Source organism: Adiantum capillus-veneris, chromosome 24, assembly GCF_014529385.1.
Source record: "Adiantum capillus-veneris isolate H3 chromosome 24, ASM1452938v2, whole genome shotgun sequence".
NCBI classification, from domain to species: Eukaryota; Viridiplantae; Streptophyta; class Polypodiopsida; order Polypodiales; family Pteridaceae; genus Adiantum; species Adiantum capillus-veneris.
Window position 1 is genome coordinate 92,386,211 of NC_140954.1, and position 20,806 is coordinate 92,407,016.

The 20,806-nt window shown below is 40.9% G+C and overlaps 1 protein-coding gene across 1 annotated transcript; it reads left to right on the forward strand.

Moving 5' to 3' along the window:
• Positions 1 to 4,541: 4,541 nt before the first annotated feature.
• LOC147426771 (uncharacterized) lies at positions 4,542 to 4,970 on the forward strand. Its single transcript, XM_086498238.1, has one exon. It carries the CDS (start codon positions 4,542 to 4,544, stop codon positions 4,968 to 4,970), a length of 429 nt encoding a protein of 142 aa, XP_086354364.1.
• The last annotated feature ends 15,836 nt before the right edge of the window (positions 4,971 to 20,806 follow it).

The window sequence follows — 20,806 nt, forward strand, 5'->3', positions numbered from 1 at the left end:
GTTTTTGTCTTGTCTGATGCGAAGTCTCATATACTGATCTGAACTAACTCTAACTAGGAACTTGGAATAGTTGACTGAAAGTGTCCAACTCATTCCATTTTGGCGATCACGATGGCTTGAGCTAAGTTTCTCTTGATGGTCAAACTATCTCCCAACTGGTGTTTGAGTCATCACACATTAGTCATGCCGTTTAGAGGAACCGCATGAGACAGAAGGGCAACTACGAGATTCATGGAGAATCTAGACTACGTCAGCCTAGTCCCAAAAGTGTCATAGTGAGGCTCTGATACGGAGACAAAACCTATGAATGAGACAGATGTTCCTCAAGGACTAGGAATATCTGATGAATTGAGGGATTCTTAGCACTCATCTCATGCCAGGTGCATATATGCAGAGAGAGAAAAATGATGCAACCGATCTCATGGATCTCAATGTAGCCAGAAAGGTGTTGAAGAAAGCAAGGGCAATAAGAGAAAACATCACTCAACAGACACAAGCCAACAAAGAAGAAATTTGAAGACATAGTGATTGAAATCAAAATTGAAAACGGCTGAAAGTGGATACGGACCATTACAGCAAATGGAAATCCAAAGATAAGAAACAAGTTTCCAGAATTAGAGCCAACAATCACAAGCATTCCACTAATCTGAAAATTTCATTTCCAGTACTCAAAGGAGGAAAAACGATGACCCTAATGTTCACATCCAAGCAATATGCTTAAGGATATTGATGAAGATGAATGGGGGAATACTTTCCCCAGACACTCAAGGAGGTGAAGAAAATGGTATTACCATTACCCAACCTACTAGCTTAGGTCATACAATAAGATCATCAAGGCTTTCAAATTGGATGTATTCAGACATTAGGGGGGATGAAGACATCCCGTGAAATCAAACGAGGCAAGTTGTCGGTTAGAAGTTAGGTGCAAAAAATCAAGAAACTAACCATACAATCGCAAGAGACTCCATTAGAGAAGAGAATGAGAGCCTAGTTTTTGAATGGGTTCATAAGTAAAACGCTCAGGGAACAAGAGGTTCTAACATCAACCAAAAATTTTAATGATCTAGTGTAGAGTCCACTGAAACTAGAGCAACATGCCAAGAAGGAGAAAGGGCATAAGAAGAAGCATTCTAGTGCTAGCGAGTCCTTGATTGAAGAATCAGAATCCAGTACCAGTTCCAGTCCATATGAAAGTGAGTGAGATGACAAAGGAAAAGGAAAGAAAAAAGGATCATGGACCAGGAAACTGGAGAAAATGTCAAAATAGATCACTAGAATCGCCAAGACAAGACCATCAGTAATGAAAATGGAGATTTGGTGCTCAAAGTGCACGTAAAGAGATCACAGATCTAATGAATGTTCACAGTGTACCTACTGTAAATCCTACGGTCATGTATGGAGCAATGAAAGCAAATTATCAGGGGTCATATTGGATGAGGGAGCTGGTGTTAATATTTTGGGAGAACAAATAAGGCAAAAATTGGGAATCATGAAGTTAAAAGCCAGCACCATTCAGAGTCAGGTTGGCTAATCACAAGGTGGTTTAGGCTACTGGGCTAGTTAGAAACATGCTGATCAGAGTGGGTAAGGAAAAGTTCAAAACCAGATTCTTAGTATTGGATGTTCAAGGAGCATATGGAATGCTTTTAGGCAGACCATGGCTTAGAACTATTGATGCAATACATGACTATGCTAATCAAACACTGAAAATTCAAGGCGCCAACAGAAGAATTCATATAAAAATCAACAATACAAGAAGCTGGAAGAAAGAATTGAGACCTGAAGAGCTATGCAAGAAGTATGGAACAAAGAAGATAGAAAAGATGCTTGCCTCAATGAACATCTTCCCACTCACAAAGATAGACGTGAGTGTTGTGCTAATGGATAAGGAACATGTTGAGAGACAAACGAAACAATACCCATACCATTTTACTGAGTTAAACTTTGGGGAAAGGTCAGTTCAATTGGATGGTTGGTCACATGAACAACCAACACTAGACAAATTTGATTTCATACCACTAGGGGATAACAATCTAGAAAATTTTGATGAGGGGAACCCAACAATCAAAGAAGAAAATATTTAGAATGGCTCACTGGAATTAGGTAATCTCTTCAATGATTATGTGGCTCGTATTTGAACTAAGAATCAATGGCTAAAAAAAGGAGGAGGCTTGAACTGGTTACTCCTAGATGATCAAGAAGTTGAAGAGTTTAATTTTGGCTTAGAAGAAAACCCTAGAATGATTAAAATCAATAAGCATCTGAAGCCCGATATAAAAAGAGAAAGGAAAGGCACTGTTCTAGAAATACAAAGACGTATTTGCCTAGGAACATATTGACCTAAAAGGAGTGGATCTAGAAGTGTTCCAGCATAGGACACCACTAAAGCCATATCAAAGACTAGTCATATAACATAGGTACATGATGAACCCTAATTATGCTGAGAAAGTCAAGGAGGAGATAGGCTATCTTCTCAAGGCAGGGTTCATTACCAAAGTAGCAAGTAGTGATTGGTTGTTTTCGACAGTGGCAGTTCCTAAAAAGAATGAAAAATTGAGGGTGTGTGTGGACTACAGGAAGTTGAATGCTCAGACAATTAAGGATCCGGATCCTTTTTCGCTACCCTTTACAAATGTGTTATTACACAAGATTGCAAGCCATGAAATGTACAGTTTTATGGATGAATACAATGGCTACAATCAATTTAAAATTGCACCTAAGGATCGGGCCAAAACTACATTCATCACTAAATGGGGAGCATTTATGTATCTGGTAATGCCATTTGGAGTGTGTAATGCTCTAGCAACATTTCAAAAATGCATGATGGAAATTTCTAGTGAGTTTCTTCACAATTTTTGGCCATATTTGTGGATGACTTTACTATTTTATCCATAGAAGAAATGCATTTATTATTTTTGGAAACGGTCTTCAAGAGGTGCAAAGAAAAGAGAATTTGTCAGAATCCCTTCAAATCACTGTTTATGGTCTAGAAGGGACAACTTCTGGGACATATCGTTTCCAGAAATGGGATTGAAATGGCTAATGACAAAGTCAAGTGTGTTTAGCAAGCCAAACCACCAATGACAGTATCTGAGCTAAGCTCTTTTTTGGGATATATCAACTTTTATAAACGATTCATTTATATGTTTTCAATAAGACCTATCCTTGTATGAACTGACTCAGAAAAGAAATAAATTCATCTAGACCCCAGAATGTGAGCAATGATTTCATTGCTTAAAGCGTACTAACAACAGGAGGCCAGTCCTTCACCATCCAAACTTGGATGTGATTTTCCATGTGCATGTTGCTGCATCTAGAATGGCGATGGGGGCTATAATAGCTCAGCCTGATGGGAAGACGGACTGCCCCATCTACTTTGCCACTTGTAGATTTAGCCTCGCTGAACAAGGTTACTTGGCCACGAGAGAGGTGCAGTAGGAATGGTGTTTAGTGCTACAAAGTTCATGCATTATCTAATGGGAAAGTTTTTTCATTTCTATGTGGACCATTAGACACTTCTCTTTCAAATGAACAAAGTGATCATTCAAGGAAGGATCATTAGATGGATGATATTTTTGATGAAGTTTGAATTCAAAATCTTCCACAAACTAGGAAAAACACAATGTGGTGCTGATTTTCTCTCCATAAGTATAGAAGGTCATTCCAAAGCATCACTAAAGGATGAGCCGGTAGATGCTGAACTTTCAGAAATATACAGTTGATGATGGACCAGATTCAGAGTGGCAAGATGTTTGCGATTTCCTTCAGATGGAGGGATAGAGAACTTGTCCCAAAACAAGAAAAATGCAGTAATTATAAAAAATTTGATGTTTACCATCATTGAGGGAGCCTTGTATAGATTAAGCATTGATGGTGTACTTCAAAGGTGTGTGCCAATGAAAGGACGAATGCAAGTCATTACTGAAGCTCACAGTGGAGATACAGGGGGACACTTCTTGACTTATATTACATACAAGAAGATCCTCCAAGCAGGTCTTTGGTGGTAGACAATGATGACAGATGTCAAAGCATTCTAAACTTGTGATATTTACCAGAGAATGTGTAGGCCAACAACAAGTGATATGACACCACTAACTCCGGTTTATCCATTAGGAATATTCATTAAATGGGGTTTAGATTTTATGTGGCCATTCAAGAAGGTCACTCCTAGAAAGAATAAGTACATTATTGAGGCCACATGTTATGCCAGCAAGTCAAAGCCTTACCAGACAACACTACTAGATCAACAACTATATTCTTGTATGAGAACATCATATGTAGATATGGGTGTCCAATCAGGATTGTCTTAGATCAAGGAACACACTTCATCAATAAAACCATTCAGATACTGACTGAGATCTTTTTAGTTAAGCATAAAAAATCTATGTCTTATTATCTAGGTGCAATGGTCAGGTATAAAACAACCATAAAACCATCAAGACCATTCTCAGAAAGATAGTTGAGAAGGACCCACACCATTGAGATGCCAAACTCCATATGGTGCTATGGGCATATTGAAATTCCTATAAGTTACTAATGGCATGACACCCTTCAAAATGGTGTATGGAATAGAGACAGTAATTCCAATGGAGTTTGCCGTTCCTAGCCTTAGACTGGCAGTAGAACATGGCATGGAATTTAACCAGAATTCGAAGCAGAGGTTGGACGAGTTGTTGCAACTGGATAAGATCAAACAAAGGGCAATTTTGGAACAAGAAGTTGTCCAACAAAGGAGAAAACACTGGTGTGTCAACAAGATCAAGGTCAGGGAGTTCAAGAAGGGTGATCTGCTAGTGCTATATCAGTTGAACCTAGGATTGAAGAAGCCAAATTCAAAGATAGCTTGGTCTGGACCCTACGAGGTTGATTGGGTATTCTCTAATGGCACATTAAGACTCAGAGACTTATTGGGATTACTACTACTAGGAGTTTACAATGGAGCCAATATCAAATTGTATTATGCCAAATAAGAGGAAATCCTAGTGAAACTAGTACCAAGCATGCATCTAGACTCCGAAAATGAACCTCTGAACTTATTCCATGTCGAACTAGTGGAGACACAACAATGGTCAAAACCAGTTAGTCGTACGACATCAACTTTAGTTCAAACTTAGTAGCTAGTAGAGACATTATAGTCTCACCCTTTCAGCAGGCACATGCAACACTCGGTCCAGACTTAGACATGCAACAAACCAGCTTGACCAATTCAAATCCAATGGGAAAAGCTAATCAAACCAGTCTCATATAATGGTCATCAGAGGGAAATAAATGACACAAATGTTAAGGGAATCTTGTTAGTAATAACGACCAAAATCGGCCAATGCATGAATGACACGTCACAAACGATGCACACAAATCCAAGGTAGGCAAGGAGTGGAGAATCCATGGGGCTTGTGCGTAAATGAGACGAGCGTGCACTTCCTCACTTTACTCACAAAAACTTGTGCATCTTTCACCATATCCTCCAAAGCTTACTTCTTTGCCTTCAACAACTTCACAGCCGTAGCAGCATACCTTAGCACCTCCCACTTCTAATCCCACAATAGTTGCTGCTGCTCTACCTGACATACCTCAGTGTTCCTTTTTTGGATCACCTACTTCTACAAGTGAGTACACTTTCTCTACACAAGATTGTTCACCTGAGTCATGTATGGGCAAGAGGAAAGTGTTGAAGCAGAGTAAGGATACCATTGAAGAAATGTGTGCATAGAACAAATCTTTGTTGGCATCAATTGTTGAAGTAGTGGGTGTTGTGGCACACAATAAAATAGGCAAGTATGCGTTCCAAGTGAAAGAGAATAAATTACTCGAGTTGTGGCATTTAGAGGTAGTGGTTGAAGCCATCCGACTTCCTTTCGATGCAGACATCACCCAACGGGTTCTCAAGGGGTGCTGTGGCACACAATAAAATAGGCAAGTATGTGTTCCAAGTGAAAGAGAAGAAATTACTCAAGCTGTGGCATTTAGAGGTATTGGTTGAATCCACCCAACTTCCTTTCAATGTAGAGATCACCCAACGGGTTCTCAAGTCATTTAATAATGCAGATAAAGGAACATCACAGGTGAATGGTGTATCTCTAGAAATTACCATAGGAGAGCTGGCTCATGCTCTCAAGTTACCAAATGTAGGAAAACCCACAATAGCCCCCACTGCTGATGCGATCAGTAGGTTTCTGAATGAAGATGAAAAAGCCATGAAGAAGAGGAAGATTGACGCACATGGCATTCTAGTAGCAACATTGGAATGCACACCAATATACAGATTTATTGCTAAAGCAATCAGTCCCAAGAACAATCCAACGTACATTTTTGAAAAGCTATTTGCCATGTTGTTAGCCAAGATTCTTACGTAGAGGCTAGCATCAATATCAGCCGGTTTCTCTACACTAGTGTCATGCAGCAAATTGCCAAGGCCAAATCTCAAAATTTGTTCAAGGCTTGGTATGTATGGCAATTTCTTTATTCGTCACACTCTTCCCCACCCCACTCCAATGTCCATACTACTTGGGACAAAGCAACATGGGAGAAGACACCTAAGAAAACTTTATTATCAGCTTTTGAAGATACAATAATAGAGGAAACCGAGAAAGGAAAGGGAAAGGCCATAGCTGGTACCAAAATATCAATGCCCCAAACAGATACAATTTCACTACCTAAGAAGTCCAAAACCTCAGATCTGCTAGAATTTTTTTTGGGCATGTGTACAAAAATTAGTCAGTACATCTATCCCTCCAGCAGAACTGCCAAAGAGAAAATTGGTGCACCTGCAAAGCCCAAGGAGGTAGCTAGCGTGGATAAATCTCAGACAACTAGTGCCGTTCCAACCCAAACCAATGCCAAACAAGATGATAGCAAAAACCAGGCATCGAGAAACACTATTGAGCAAGCTCAAGACATAGACCAGATAAAACTGTTAGTCAAATTGGATAGGTTACAATGCCTCCAGCAGTATCCTCTAAAAGGGTGGTTGGTAATGATAAAGCCAGAAAGAGCTCTAATGCCTTATGCATTTTCGATGATAGTATATGAGACTGACCAGGCAGAGCCCAATATCATCACACAAGGATGTGCAATAGCCATTCAAACTACCTGGAATAATATAGTATATGAGACTGACCAGATAGAGCCCAATATCATTACACAAGGATGTGCAACAACCATTCAGTCTGGTTGGAATATTATAATTAACTCCATAGGGAAAACAATGGAGGCCCATGCAATTGTTTCCAGAACAAAAGTGGACACTGTGAAAGAGGAACTACACAAGACTTGAGCAGATTTAGAAGCATTGAGAAAAGAGAGAGTTGAATGGTTGTTCAATGACAGTGCTAAAAGGATTGCCACTAGATCTTTTTCCACCTGCGTCTTTCTTTGTTTCAGTTCCTCCTTACTCAGATTAGTAAGGGAGCGGGAGCTTTGACCGCTATCATCGACGCCCGGTTTCACAAGGTCGCCGGTCGGCTCGATAGCCTTGAGAGCGTCGGGCTGCTCTTTGCTTGACATTGCCCCCCCCCCCTTTTGATACAACTCTTAACAAACTGCCATTAAAATATGATGTATTAGACCCTTCCTATGTGCGCATCCACACATAGCAAGGGTAAGTTGAAATGAATAATGCAACACTACCACAATAATGACAAAGAAAATTTCCTCCACACACTCTACATAGCTCTTCTTTTGATACAACTCTTTAAAAACAAGTGATAAAATCACAAGGCCTGCCTCTAAAGAGATATAGAAGAAAGAATAAAATGACCACTTTTATAACTAAGGTAGATGTCGTCTACTCATGGGAAAGCCGCAAGACGTAAGGTGATATTGAAAAGACATTTCATGAGACAACTGCTTGTACACGTGAATGGACTTGTTTAGCAAAATCCAGAGCTGCATTGAGATCACTCAGGATGATGCCTACTATATTCCAAAATGAGGTTAATTGTTTCAACTTTCAAGGTACCCCTCCTCCCTGCAAAGAGGTGTGGCTGGATTTGCAAAAGTTACCTCCCTCCCATTCCATTTTATGTGTGTGTACAACCTGGTGGCAAGCGGACGATAGCTGTGGTCGCCAAAGTAGGCTTGTGTTTGGACAATCTTTTGCAGAAGACAATAGATGACGTGGTTAAGAAAGGTTTGGGGCCTAGGTTAGTAGCAACAAGTACATTTCATCTCATAACCATCATCGTGTCCTAGACTTGATTGTCAACATCAAACATAGAGATTTTTTACCTTTGTCTAATGAGCTATCGAGGAATAGTACTGATTCGAGGTTTTCAATGTCGCAATTGACCCTTATATACTGGAATGGCATATAAGACACGTCACTTGGCCTCTGTTCAGATCACCTTATGAAGGATAAACCACAATAAGTTTTAGCGGGAACGCTTGGAACCCTAATGTTTTTGAACTTGAAAGGCACATTGTTTCTTTTTCATTGAGAGCTCGCCCCTCCTATTGAACATGCCAAGTTGGGAGCAAATGCTTGGAGTGGGGGCTTCGTCCGAGTCTGAATCCCCGTTTCTTACCTTAAGGCCGAGAGAGAGAGAGAGAGAGAGAGAGAGAGAGAGAGAGAGAGAGAGAGAGAGAGAGAGAGAGAGAGAGAGAGAGAGAGAGAGAGAGAGAGAGAGAGAGAGAGAGAGAGAGAGAGAGAGAGAGAGAGAGAGAGAGAGAGAGAGAGAGAGAGAGAGAGAGACCCCGAACAATCACAACAAACCAGTAGGGAATAGACTGCATCGATCCTGCTTCTAAGATGCTAAATTTGTTATAGATTTAGATGAAAATGGTGTAAAAAGGTCTCCTAGGTCAGAGGGCCATGAACAACGGTAAAATCCTAGATACCCCTGTTGTGAAGTCTAATGTTCTGCCTATACACCCACCTCAGGACCACCATATAGCTAAACCAACTCTGGTCAGATTTTGATTGTCTACGTGGGAAGACCAGTTTAATCTCAATTCATCATTATGTAAGCTCCATGGCTGCCGAAGAGAGTTCAATTGCTGAGAGACATAAGAGGTGATCAGACTGAAGAAGATAGCCTAGCCTAATGGGGAAGGGGAGCTGAGTACTACTACTCAATCTTGCAATTGACCCTTGTGCACCATCGTCTCTGTAGGTGTTCTTGCCAAGGCCAGAGGAGGTTCTGCTTGAGCAACTCGATGTAGGTCAATATTCTCAAGATCTGTAGTCCAATCCCCCCATGATCAATCCCCTTGCGGAAATCACCATTGCTCTACTTTGCTTGTCTCCATTTCTCAGATGATAGATCTCTCAAACCTCCCTCCCTCCCTCCCTCCGCTAATTCTAAGCTCGCAAACCACGTATAACCAGGCACTTGCATTTTCCCCAAATTTTGGGATATGCTAATATTGATAAAGGATACCAATTTTTCTTGCCAAAGTAGAGGATGATGCAAGTTACTGATAGTGATAACACTTGAGTGAGCTTGAGCTGCCTAATACTGAGAGCGGCAGTGATCAAGAAGCAGCAAGCCCAGAATCCATATGAGCAACAACACGCAACAATGGAAGGGGAGAAGGGGGTGGGAGGAAGCCGGAGGAGTTGGGATGCAACACCTCCACCATTGTATCCCAATGACCAGATGTTCGAGGTGATGTGGGCCCTGCTCCAGACCTTGCACAACTTCATGGGCAATTTACAGAGGGCTCACAAAGGGGTACGCCGTGCTGTATTTCTCTTAGCCTGCTTTCAACTTCATTGCTTTTTGTTATACTTGATCAATCACAAGAGGACCTGATTACGCACAAGAGGTGTTTGAGAGCAGGCCAAGAAAATGGCATCGGCGCAAGGCAATTCTGTATTAGCCCAGAGATGCTTTAATGAAGTCAATTGATAGTGTAGCAGTAGCCCGTAGTGAGGGATGGTGAGGGCGGACTGTGCAACAACCAAGTCAGTGGAGAACTGAGGCCTCGAAGGACGTGGACCTTATTGAGGTTCTAGAGCATTTTGTTGGTGACGAGGGAATGCTTTAGGAGGTCGAGTGCGAGGGAGAGGAGGTCGAAGGACTCAAGAGTGACTAGGAGCTCGACCCCAACTTCCCAAGCTGCCCACGCTTGGCCAAGCTGCCTACCCTAAGCCCAACGACAATAATTCACTACAGGCAGACACGGCGCGTGCAAAGCCGATATAGAGCAGTAGATGGCAACGACCAGCAAAACAGATGAGGGCGAATAGAACCGCGTTAGCCATGCTGCAACAAGTCAGACTGTAGGGATGCATGTAGAGGGTTATGGCTCCATCAGGCATGGGCCGCTTATAATTAGGCACATGGTGTACAGGGCAGAGCAGAGGGGTTAGCCTCGGGCAGCAGGCCCCTTCGTAAGGCGCAGGTGGTGCTGCCCAGAGTGGAGGTGAGGCCGGCTATGGCAGCTCAAGGTGAAAGGCACAACAGGGATGAAGAACGGCCTTTTACGCTTTCACGCTCAGGATGGAGACAAGCCGAGCCAAGCCCAACCAAGGCACGCACAACAACTCCAGCCTCAGGATGCGTTGCACAGAATAAATGAAGGCATTGCTCTCTCTCTCTCTCTCTCTCTGCGTTCACCCTCAGACATTGTGTACCTTCTCTGGTCCACAACCACACAGCTGGCATTATATCCGGCTATGGTCTCCCTCACGATGCTCTTGTCGACACTCCGTCGCAATGTCAACACAATAGAAACAGAGCAAGAAAATCTCACTACGACCTTCGCCTCATGGATTTTACAACAGAGAGAAAAAATCTGTCTCTTCATATCTCTCTCCGCTCCACGTGCGAGCTGCTAACCTTTTCCCTAAAATGCATGCACAAATGCACAGAAAGGGATCCATCTAGGCTTCACAACCTGGATTTTATTGTTCTTCTTGCCTTGAATTGTGAAAAAGACACAAAGAGTGTCCACCCTAGCTTGGACAGACGGACAGAGAGACTAGTGCGTGCTCCACTTGCGCACCTGCACCAGTGAGAGCCTCTCTCCTATCCCTGCTGCAGATCTCCAGTAGCGCATGCCTGAAAGAGAGAGAGAGAGAGAGAGAGAGAGAGAGAGAGAGAGAGAGAGAGAGAGAGAGAGAGAGAGAGAGAGAGAGAGAGAGAGAGAGAGAGAGAGAGAGAGAGAGAGAGAGAGAGAGAGAGAGAGAGAGAGAGAGACTGCTCGCCCCCTTGCCCTACCTGCATGCTACTGGCCTCCCCTATCCTGGTCGCCTCTGTTGCTCGTCCTCCTCCCTTGTCCGCACATTGTCGAGCCACACATCGTTTTATACCTTGCCCAACTGTGGGACATATATATCTCTCTACGTACTGTACATGTCGCTGGCCCTTTTTTTAGTTCAAACCAAAGTGAGCATCATTGCAGATTCCTTAAAAAGAAACTCTGCAAGCAAGTTCCAGCTCCTCTCGTTTTCCCCTTGAAGCTTTGGAAGAGATTCTCCTGAATTCACCTCCTCCTCAAAATTGGTAGGACCTACTCATACCATAGCATGGAAGCCCAAAATCCTTTCTTGGTACATGAGCATTCATTCATATTTCAAAACCCAAGAGATGTCTATCATTAGATTTATACACTCTTCATTTAAATGAGTGCCCACTATCTTATTTCAACCAATCAGCTTACTTAGAGTATCAAAAAATCTTTGAAAATATAACTCAACCTTTTTTCTATTTTAGTGAGCAAAAAGAGAAGGCATCACTATAGCCTTGCCCTTTGGGCAGGCCAAAAAAAAAACATGATGTATTAGAGATGTCATAGTAGCTTGGATATAGCTTGTTTAAGCACTTCAATGCACCCATGCATTGGCTTTGTTGACACACCCCTAGAAAAACAAGATTACATGTTTGTGCTTCTATCCATAAGTGCAGATAGTATTTGTGTTTCGAAACTTCCATTGAATCTTTATCTCATATTATGTGTGGAAATTGAAATGCCACATCTCCGTCAAAGTCCATGGTCAGGGGGTGTACACTCCGACTGTCCATTTACTGCATATTTAAAACCAGAATCTTGTTGTCGAGCTTTGGATGCATGACAACTCTGCGGCCGTACTCTGCAACGTCGATAGCCAATCAATGGTATCCAACTCAGCGCACAGAACATGGAATGTCGAGCAATTCAAACTTGCACTGCATGGAATGATGACGTGCAACATCTCAACGCAGGCATTGTATCTTGTGGTTGCCTACAGAGGACAATTGCGCATGACATGTCAACACATGCGATTGACCCCTACTCCCTTAGACTTTGATGGGCAGAAATGGTCGCATACGGACCATTCTCGTAATCAGGGCTCCCGGCCTCTGCCGATCGGTCACGATTAACAAGAATGGTCAGTAGGCGGCCATTCCCTACACCATCATATTGCTTTGGAATCTCATAGACTTCTTTAGCTGCACTCAAGAGATCACCATTGTCATAGTGTTTTGTTTCTCCCTTGAAGAGAGCAATACAACTATTCCATAAATACTATGCGATATTCATTTCTCTGGTCTGGTGGCTCAATAAAGGTTGTATATGTCTTGGAGCAAGCCAATCGATTGTCAACTACATCAACACTACTTTGCAAAGAGCTCACTAGTTTGCAGCCACATTATACTTGCAAGATAAAAACTCCTCAAGAATAAATATACCCATTCCATTGTAATTACAAGTGCTTTCTATGGGATATCCAACTTCTCAGTATCAATTTGTAAAACAATATACAAAACACAAAAATTGATGGCAGCGTTGTTTTTCCAAGATATCCTCTTTTATATTTAGCTTCCCATTGAAGAAAGGTATTTTTATATGCAAGAAAAGAAACAAAGCAACTTTATTCCAAGGACTATATTGATAAAGCGTAATATTACTATGTTGTTTACTTTTGGTATGCGCACATACTGGCACCTGTACCTGCGAACCCTGCAAAAAATAGAACCGCGGGTCTTTCCTGCGCATTTCCCTCCTTTCTTCTCTTCGTCTCTTGCCCTCCTCCTCCTCACTTGTTGCAGACTTGCTACCTCACGACTTGCCGGAGGTGAGATTTTCACTCGTAGGCTACTCCCCATCAACAAGGTGAGCTTCTTTTCAAGTTTCCTTATAGATTTGTGCACTTTAGTGTATGTGTGTATAACATAACGTGTGTGTGTGTGTGTGTGTGTACGTTTTTACAGGTTCGAGGATATTTTTCCAACTCTTTCTTGCTCAAATAGGCTGCATGTGAGTGCTCTAACATTCTTTTTTGTTGCATACACACATACACACACACACACATTCACATAAACATGCATGCAAGTAAATAAAAATGCACACTAAACAATATAAACACACTATATACGACGTACACACATATTTTTCAATTAAAATAAAAAAAAATGTTATTTTATAAGTAATATTAGTTAAAAATCATCATTAGCTAAGAAAGATAACTACATTTATTTGATTTATGTTATTTTATAATTAGTTTTGTTGCTTTTGTGTAAATAAATAAAGAAATTTACAAGATATATTGTTATTTTTATAATTGTGACTTATCGTAGGCTATTCGCTTAATTAAGTTTAGTTCTTTAACACTAACAGTTTAAGTAATGAGTGGTTTCATCGCTTAGAATTGATCCGCAATTAGATCGATGAAAGTTAGCTGCTTAATTAAAGCGTGTAGTTGCTTACGTATTGAATCGTTTAGCCGAGTTCGCTTAGTCTTACACGCGGCTCGGCTAGTTTTGTGATTTAGTCACTAGGCGACTTAGGGCTAGTCGTGTAAGTTTAATCGGTATTCAAACGATTTATTAGGGCTTTTCTCTTATAGGTAACTGCGGTATTTAGTCGCTTATCGCTTAGGAAGGACTACTCCATATTTAGGCCGTTGAAGGCTACACGCTTAATGTTAGCCACAAAAGAGCTTCGACAAACGAAGAAAACTAACACAATTAGACTTCAATAGCACACACAAACTACAAAAACGCAAAAAGATTTTAAAAACAAACTTATGTCAAACCCTAATATATAGGCATTGACCAATAAAGACGAGATTATTACCCACCATGGTGGTCCTGATCTCCGTGCACCTCTAGACCGAGGTGTGTGGAGATCGGACATGGCTAGAGAATGTGAGGTTGTTAAAGCTAGCAGTAAATGGTAGGAAAACCGCAAACGGACTATAGAAACGCAACAGTCTTAAGAAGTGACTTGTGTGCTTCAAAAATACAAACGGACTTTGACAAACAAAGTAAAATAACGCAATAAGACTTCAATAACGCACACAAACTTCAAAAACCCTAATATATAGTCATTGACCAATAAAGAAGAGATTATTACCCTATGGTCTTGATCTCCATGTACCTCTAAACCGAGGTGTGCGGGGATCGGGCATGGCTAGAGAATGTGAGGTTGTTAGAGCTAGTGGAAAATAGTAGAAAAACCGCAAACAGACTTCAGAAACTTCAAAGTCTTCAGAAATGATGCAATCGGACTTCAATAGCGCACACATACTTCAAAATCTCTAATATATAGTCATTGACCAATAAAGACGAGATTATTACCCTGTGGTGCTGATCTCCGTGCACCTCTAGACCGAGGTGTGCAAAGATCAGGCATGGCCAGAGAATGTGAAGTTGTTAGAGCTAGCAACAAATATTATAAAAACCGCAAACGGACTTCAGAAACGCAAAAGTCTTCAAAAATGACTTGTGTACTTCAAAAATGCAAACGGACTTTGACAAACGAAGTAAAATAACGCAATCGAACTTCAATAGCGCACATAGACTTCAAAATCCCTAATATATAGTCATTGACCGATAGAGACGAGATTATTATGCTGTGGTATTGATCTCTGTGCACCTCTAGACCAAGGTTTGTGGAGATCAGACATGGCTAGAGAATGTGAGGTTGTTATAGCTAGCGGCAAATTGTAGAAAAATGGCAAAGGGACTTCAGAAATGCAAAAGTCTTTAGTAATGACTTGGGTACTTCAAAAACGCAATCAGACTTCAATAGCGCACACAGACTTCAAAAACCCTAATATATAGTCATTGACCAATAAAGATGAGATTATTACTCTGTGGTCTTGATCTCTGTGCATCTCTAGACGGAGGTGTGTGGGGATCAAACATGGTTAGAGAATGTGAGGTTGTCATGTAGTTACTGGTGTGCACTTATAACAAGAGTCATTTAATTATTTGTTGCATCATTGGTAGATAAAGTATGGATGATAGGATGGCGTGTCCTTGTGTACATTGCAAGCATCAAATCTTTCAAAAATGAAAAATTTGCGACCAACATATACGCAATAATGGTCTCTGTCCCATAGAGAAACTGTAAGACCTGCGTTATCAATCTCATGGTGCGAAGGCAGTAGATCAACCTCTGCAAGTAGATATTGCTTCAACTTCATCCCGAAAAAGACGATTTTCAAACGAAGAGCCGTCCACCCAACCAATACCTGATTTCACATTTCAAGAAGTAGAGATGGAGTAGATGTTAGACGCGTTCTTTGACATGGATCCCATCATTGAAAACATAAAAGACGACAACATTCAAGGCAATACTGCAAAGAACCAACCTCAATCATCCCGTCCATATCGATGGTATGATAGCAACGATAAAGAGGGTGAGATGATGCAAACTCTTGTACGTATGCCGCTTTACAATGGTGCAAAAATCTCAATTCTCCGTACCCCTTTGGCAGTGCTTAATTTGCAGTCTGTCTATGGGTGGTCCGACGCCTCCATCACAGAGCTTTTCAGGTAAATACATTGTATCCTAAACATGCCAAAGTCCAAATTACAGTTTAATAATATGATCGTTGTGTTCACTTATTGATGTAACGACAGGTTGCTCAACAAGCAAATCTTGCCAGAAGGCAATCATATGCTCCCTACCCATCCAGCCGCTAAAAAGCTTGTTACTAAACTTGGGCTTGGATTATCACAAAATACAAGCATGCCCTAATGATTTATACTCTTTTGCAATGAGTATGCAAATTTGGAACAATGTCCCAATTGTGGATCAAACAGGTATAGAGAGGACACACAAGGAAAATTTATCCCTGCAAAGGTCCTTTGACACTTTCCTATCATTCCAAGAATAAAGAGCATGTTCAGGTGAAAGTCTATAGCCGCTTTGATTACATGGAATTCAAATACTAGATCGACAAATGATGTGATGTGGGTACCTGCTATTCTTGTGCATGAAAGCACATAGAGGAAAGTTGGCCTACATTTAAGGATGAGCCTCGATGTATCCACTTTGGTATGGCAATGGACATAGTAAACCCATTTGGATTATGAAGTTCGTCATGGAGCACGTGGCCTATTTTCTTTTGGTTAATTATAATCTTCCACCATGGCTAGCTATCAAGAAGGGCCATCTGTTGTTGTCCCTGATTGTCCCAGGAAAGTACAAAGCAAAGAATATGGACGTCTATCTGGCACCGCTTATAAAAGAGCTCTAAATCTTGTGGATAGGGATCGATGTGGTTGATATATCCCAACCAATCGGACGATGAAATGTACATGTGCAAGGCATTCTCATGTGGACCATGCACGATTGGCCAGGCTTCGGTGAGTGTTCAAGTAAGTGGTTTTGAAACCCTCACATATATGTTATTCCTGGCTATGCCAACACTTTTATATTTTAATTTTATGATTTTTCAGGCTTGAGTTACTTGGGCAATCATGCATGTACGAAATGTGGTCCTCGACTTGGCTTCCGCTACTCTGATAATTTGAGTAAGACAGTTTACGAGGAGCATGGTAGATTTTTACCTGAAGGACATGAGCTACGCGGACCAAACCTATGCAAACATGACATGCATCCACTGAAAGCAAGCGATTGGAAAAACATGTGGCTGGAGAGGGGAATTTCATGCCACCCAGAATGAAAAGACTTTCTATTTTCCATGAACTCCCGTATTGGAGTGACCTGCTGATTGATCATCTGCTTGACCTAATGCACATCTTCAAAGAGAGCAAGGCCCAAAGAGATGACCTACAAGCTGTGGGTCGAATGCCAGAGATGTGGCCTCGACTTAAACCCAATGGAAAGTTTGCTACACCAAAAGATCCATGGGTTTTGAGTCATGCAGAAGAGAAACGAGTGAAGAAGACTACATCTTCATTCAAGACTCCCACTAGGTGAATGCGATGTTTGAAAACGGCTTTTATGAGAGATGACAATCTTAGTGGTCTTAAGTCCCACGATTGGCACAACTTTTTACAGTTTATCTTACCAATTGCCATAAAGGATTGTTTGACAGATGACATTAGAAGAAGAATCTATAAAACCAGTGAGTTGGTACAGTGGATCAGTTCAAAAGAGATAAGAAAAGATAGCATCGATGCAACACACTTAAATGCTATTGAAGCAGTGTGTATGGTGGAGAAGTACTTTCCAACAAACATTCTTACCATCCAAATGCATCTACTTCTACATGTGGTTGATGAAGTTGCAATTACTGGGGTAGTCCATAGCAGGTGGAATTCTTCTTGGAGAGATTCATGAAGACTTTAAAGGGGTTCGTTCGTCAAAGGGCTCGCCTCGAGGGTAGCATGGCCGAAGGATGGCTTGTACAAGAGTCTCTTGTCCTCATCAGTGAATTTTTGGGCTCAATTGATCCAAAGATTCCCGAATGTGGACTAGTGAGGTCAACGTCAAGGTGACAGGGGACGAGCCACAGGGCCAAGGCATCATTAGAAAGATGGATATCACAATGCAAGAAAAGTTTATGAGATTTTGCCTTCTCAACTCAGACATCATGCAAAAGTGGCTAGAGAGGTACGAAGGGGAAAAGCAACAATGCTTGACAGATCGCTTGCAATTCAAGCGAAACCGTGCCATTAGAAACCTTCCTTTTCTAGATCATCTTCAAAAATTTCTTGACTCTCCAAGTTGGTGGCACTACAAAAGGTACTTCACATTAGGGATGCTCGCAGTGCGATGCTTAAAAGTGAAAACCCATGGCGTCGCTAGTTTACTTGTAAATTAGCGACACTCATAGCGACGCCCATAGTGACGCCGACAGGGATAAAAAATAAACCGAGAGCGCCCAAAAACTTAGATCTCAGATCTGAGTTTTCGACGCTCAAGCAAGCAAAGGTAACCCGCGCCCTCCCTCCCTCTCTCTTTCTTCTCCACACACACACACACACACACACACACATACACCAGGAGAGGAAGGAGAGCCAGGTATGCTCCTTCTCTCTCCTCTATCTCATGTTCCCTTCCCCTCTTTCTCTCTCTCTCTCTCTCTCTCACACACACACACACACACAATGTTTGAGAGAGAGAGAGAGAGAGAGAGAGAGAGAGAGAGAGAGAGAGAGCACATGCATAAACAGAAAACACACACACACACACACATGCATAAACAAGGAATGCATACGCACACATTGAGAGAGGAAAAGAGAGAGAGAGAGAGAGAGAGAGAGAGAGAGAGAGAGAAGAAGAAGAAGAAGAAGAAGAAGAAGAAGAGAGTTTTAACGTCGTAGGAAACTATCCCAAGATACTGAGGAGGAGTTGAACTCAAGACCTGTTATTCAAGAGGGAAATGGCATAACCAATCTACCACACTTGGGTGATAGAAAGTTTATACCATTTTCCTCTTTTTATTGGCGCGCGCACGCGCGCGCGCACACACACACACACACACACACACACACACACACACACACACACACACACACACACCCGAGAAGAAGAGAGGTTTAACATCGTAGGAAACTATCCCAAGAGACCTTAAAGATCTAGGCGACGAGGAGCTGAACTCAAGACCTGTTATTCAAGAGGGAAATGGCATAACCAATCTACCATACTTAGGTGATAGAAAGGTTATACCATTTTTCTCTTTTTATTGGCACACACACACACACACACCCACACACACACACCCAAGAAGAAGAAAGTTTTAACGTCGTAGGAAACTATCCCAAGAGACCGTAAAGATCTAGCGGACGAGGAGTTGAACTCAAGACCTGTTGAACAAAGAGAAAGAGAGAGAGAATAAAAAACCAAAGAGAGAGAGAGGGGGAGAAGACGAAAGAGAGAGGTAAGGGGAGAAAACAAAGAGAGAAAGAGATTATGTTAAAATTTAAATTAGATTAGGTTAGATTACATTTAGATTTATGTTTATGTTGAGTTTAAGATTATGTTAGATTTAGAATTATGTTAGATTAGATTTAGGTTTATTTAGGTTAGATTAAATTAGATTTATGTTTATTTTGAGTTAGACTTACGTTAAATTAGATTTAGGTTTATTTATGTTAGATTAGATTAAATTTAGGTTTATTTTGAGTTTAAGATTAAATTAGATCTATATTTATATTCGATGGACCATGCGGACCAACAATTCCACCTGCATGTTCAACTGCTGTCGCCGAGAGAGAGAGAGAGCAAGAGCAAGAGCGCGTGCGTGAGAGCAAACGATGAATTTGAAATTTAAAATCGTGTTATGAAGTGAGGCCCATTCACATCGGGGATTTAACATTTGCGAGTTTTTCATTTCAAGTTTTTTTGACAATTTTAGCAATCTTTAGAGTTTTTTAAACCAAATATGTGTCATAGCATAAAGTACCTAATTAATGTAATTTTCAATCGTCATAAGACTCCATATATGTGTGGTTGACGGAGAGAGAAAGTATAAATTCTAGAGAGATAGTATTTATGCGAGTTACCATTGGAAGAAGAGATCATAAATCCTTGAGAGAGAGAGTGACTTCTCTTCTAGAGAGAGAAAGTAAAATCATAGAGTTGTATATCACTACGCAAAGAGAGAGAGAGAGAGAGAGAGAGAGAGAGAGAGGGCATAACGACGTGAAAATGTAAACAAATAAAATCACCATTTCACAACTCATGCCATTAGAGTCAAATATGCTCGCAATGCATGTGATCAGAGTAAAATAATCCATAGCATATAAACATGCGATAAAGTAAAAAATCATGCAAAATAGAGACAACACTAATTTCAGAGTTAAATAATCCACAACATATATAAATGTGATGAAGTCAAAAATCATGCCAGATAGAGACAACACTAATTTCAGAGTTAAATAATCCACAGCATATATAAATGTGATGAAGTCAAAAATCATGCCAGATAGAGACAACGTAAGTTTGAGGATGTAAGTATATTCGCAAAACTATCACAGGATAAGATCAAAATTAGAGTACAAAAAAAGATAGTCGCCATAAATGTAATGGTAACTCTAAAAGGCAAGTAATTTGCTCCCAAATAGCTTGCAAGTCGCTTCATATCTTTTGCTTGAAATTTGAAATCCTTTGCAGCATAAACAATGTTTTTTCAATATAAATAATCACAAGTATAATAAACCAAAATAAATACAGAAAAACACTTTAATATCATAGATCAATATTCTAGTTGAGTGAAAGAAGCATACCAAACCAGCTGTAATTAAATGGAGGGAGAAATCCTCCTTGGTTGTCCAAGAATAAAAGCGACGTCCATTGGTGAGAGGGTTGGCTGATGAATAATCATGTGCTCCTTAGGTTCAAGTCCGAGCACTTTTGTGTACACATAGTACATATGTTTGCATGCCAAAAAGGATTTGTTGGTATTCTCTCGCTTTTGAAAATCCGGACACGTGCATGTTGGACTCTGTTTTATATGAATCTCATAACTATTTTCAGTGAGAACTCGGAAAATTACATGCTCTTGAGACCTTTTCACTTCATCCAAAAATATAATTGTCATACTATTACATGCTTCTAATTTCTTCATGGCCTCTTTAGAGATTCCATGCCTCCACTTTTTCTTCCTCGAGCTGCCACCACCTTCTTTGCAGTCGCCAGCAAGAGGTTGTGGATTTACCATTGAATTCTCTGCCCGAAA

Excerpts from the sequence above, each read along its gene's own strand:
- LOC147426771 (XM_086498238.1), top strand. The coding sequence starts at position 4,542 with ATGACACCCTTCAAAATGGTGTATGGAATAGAGACAGTAATTCCAATG.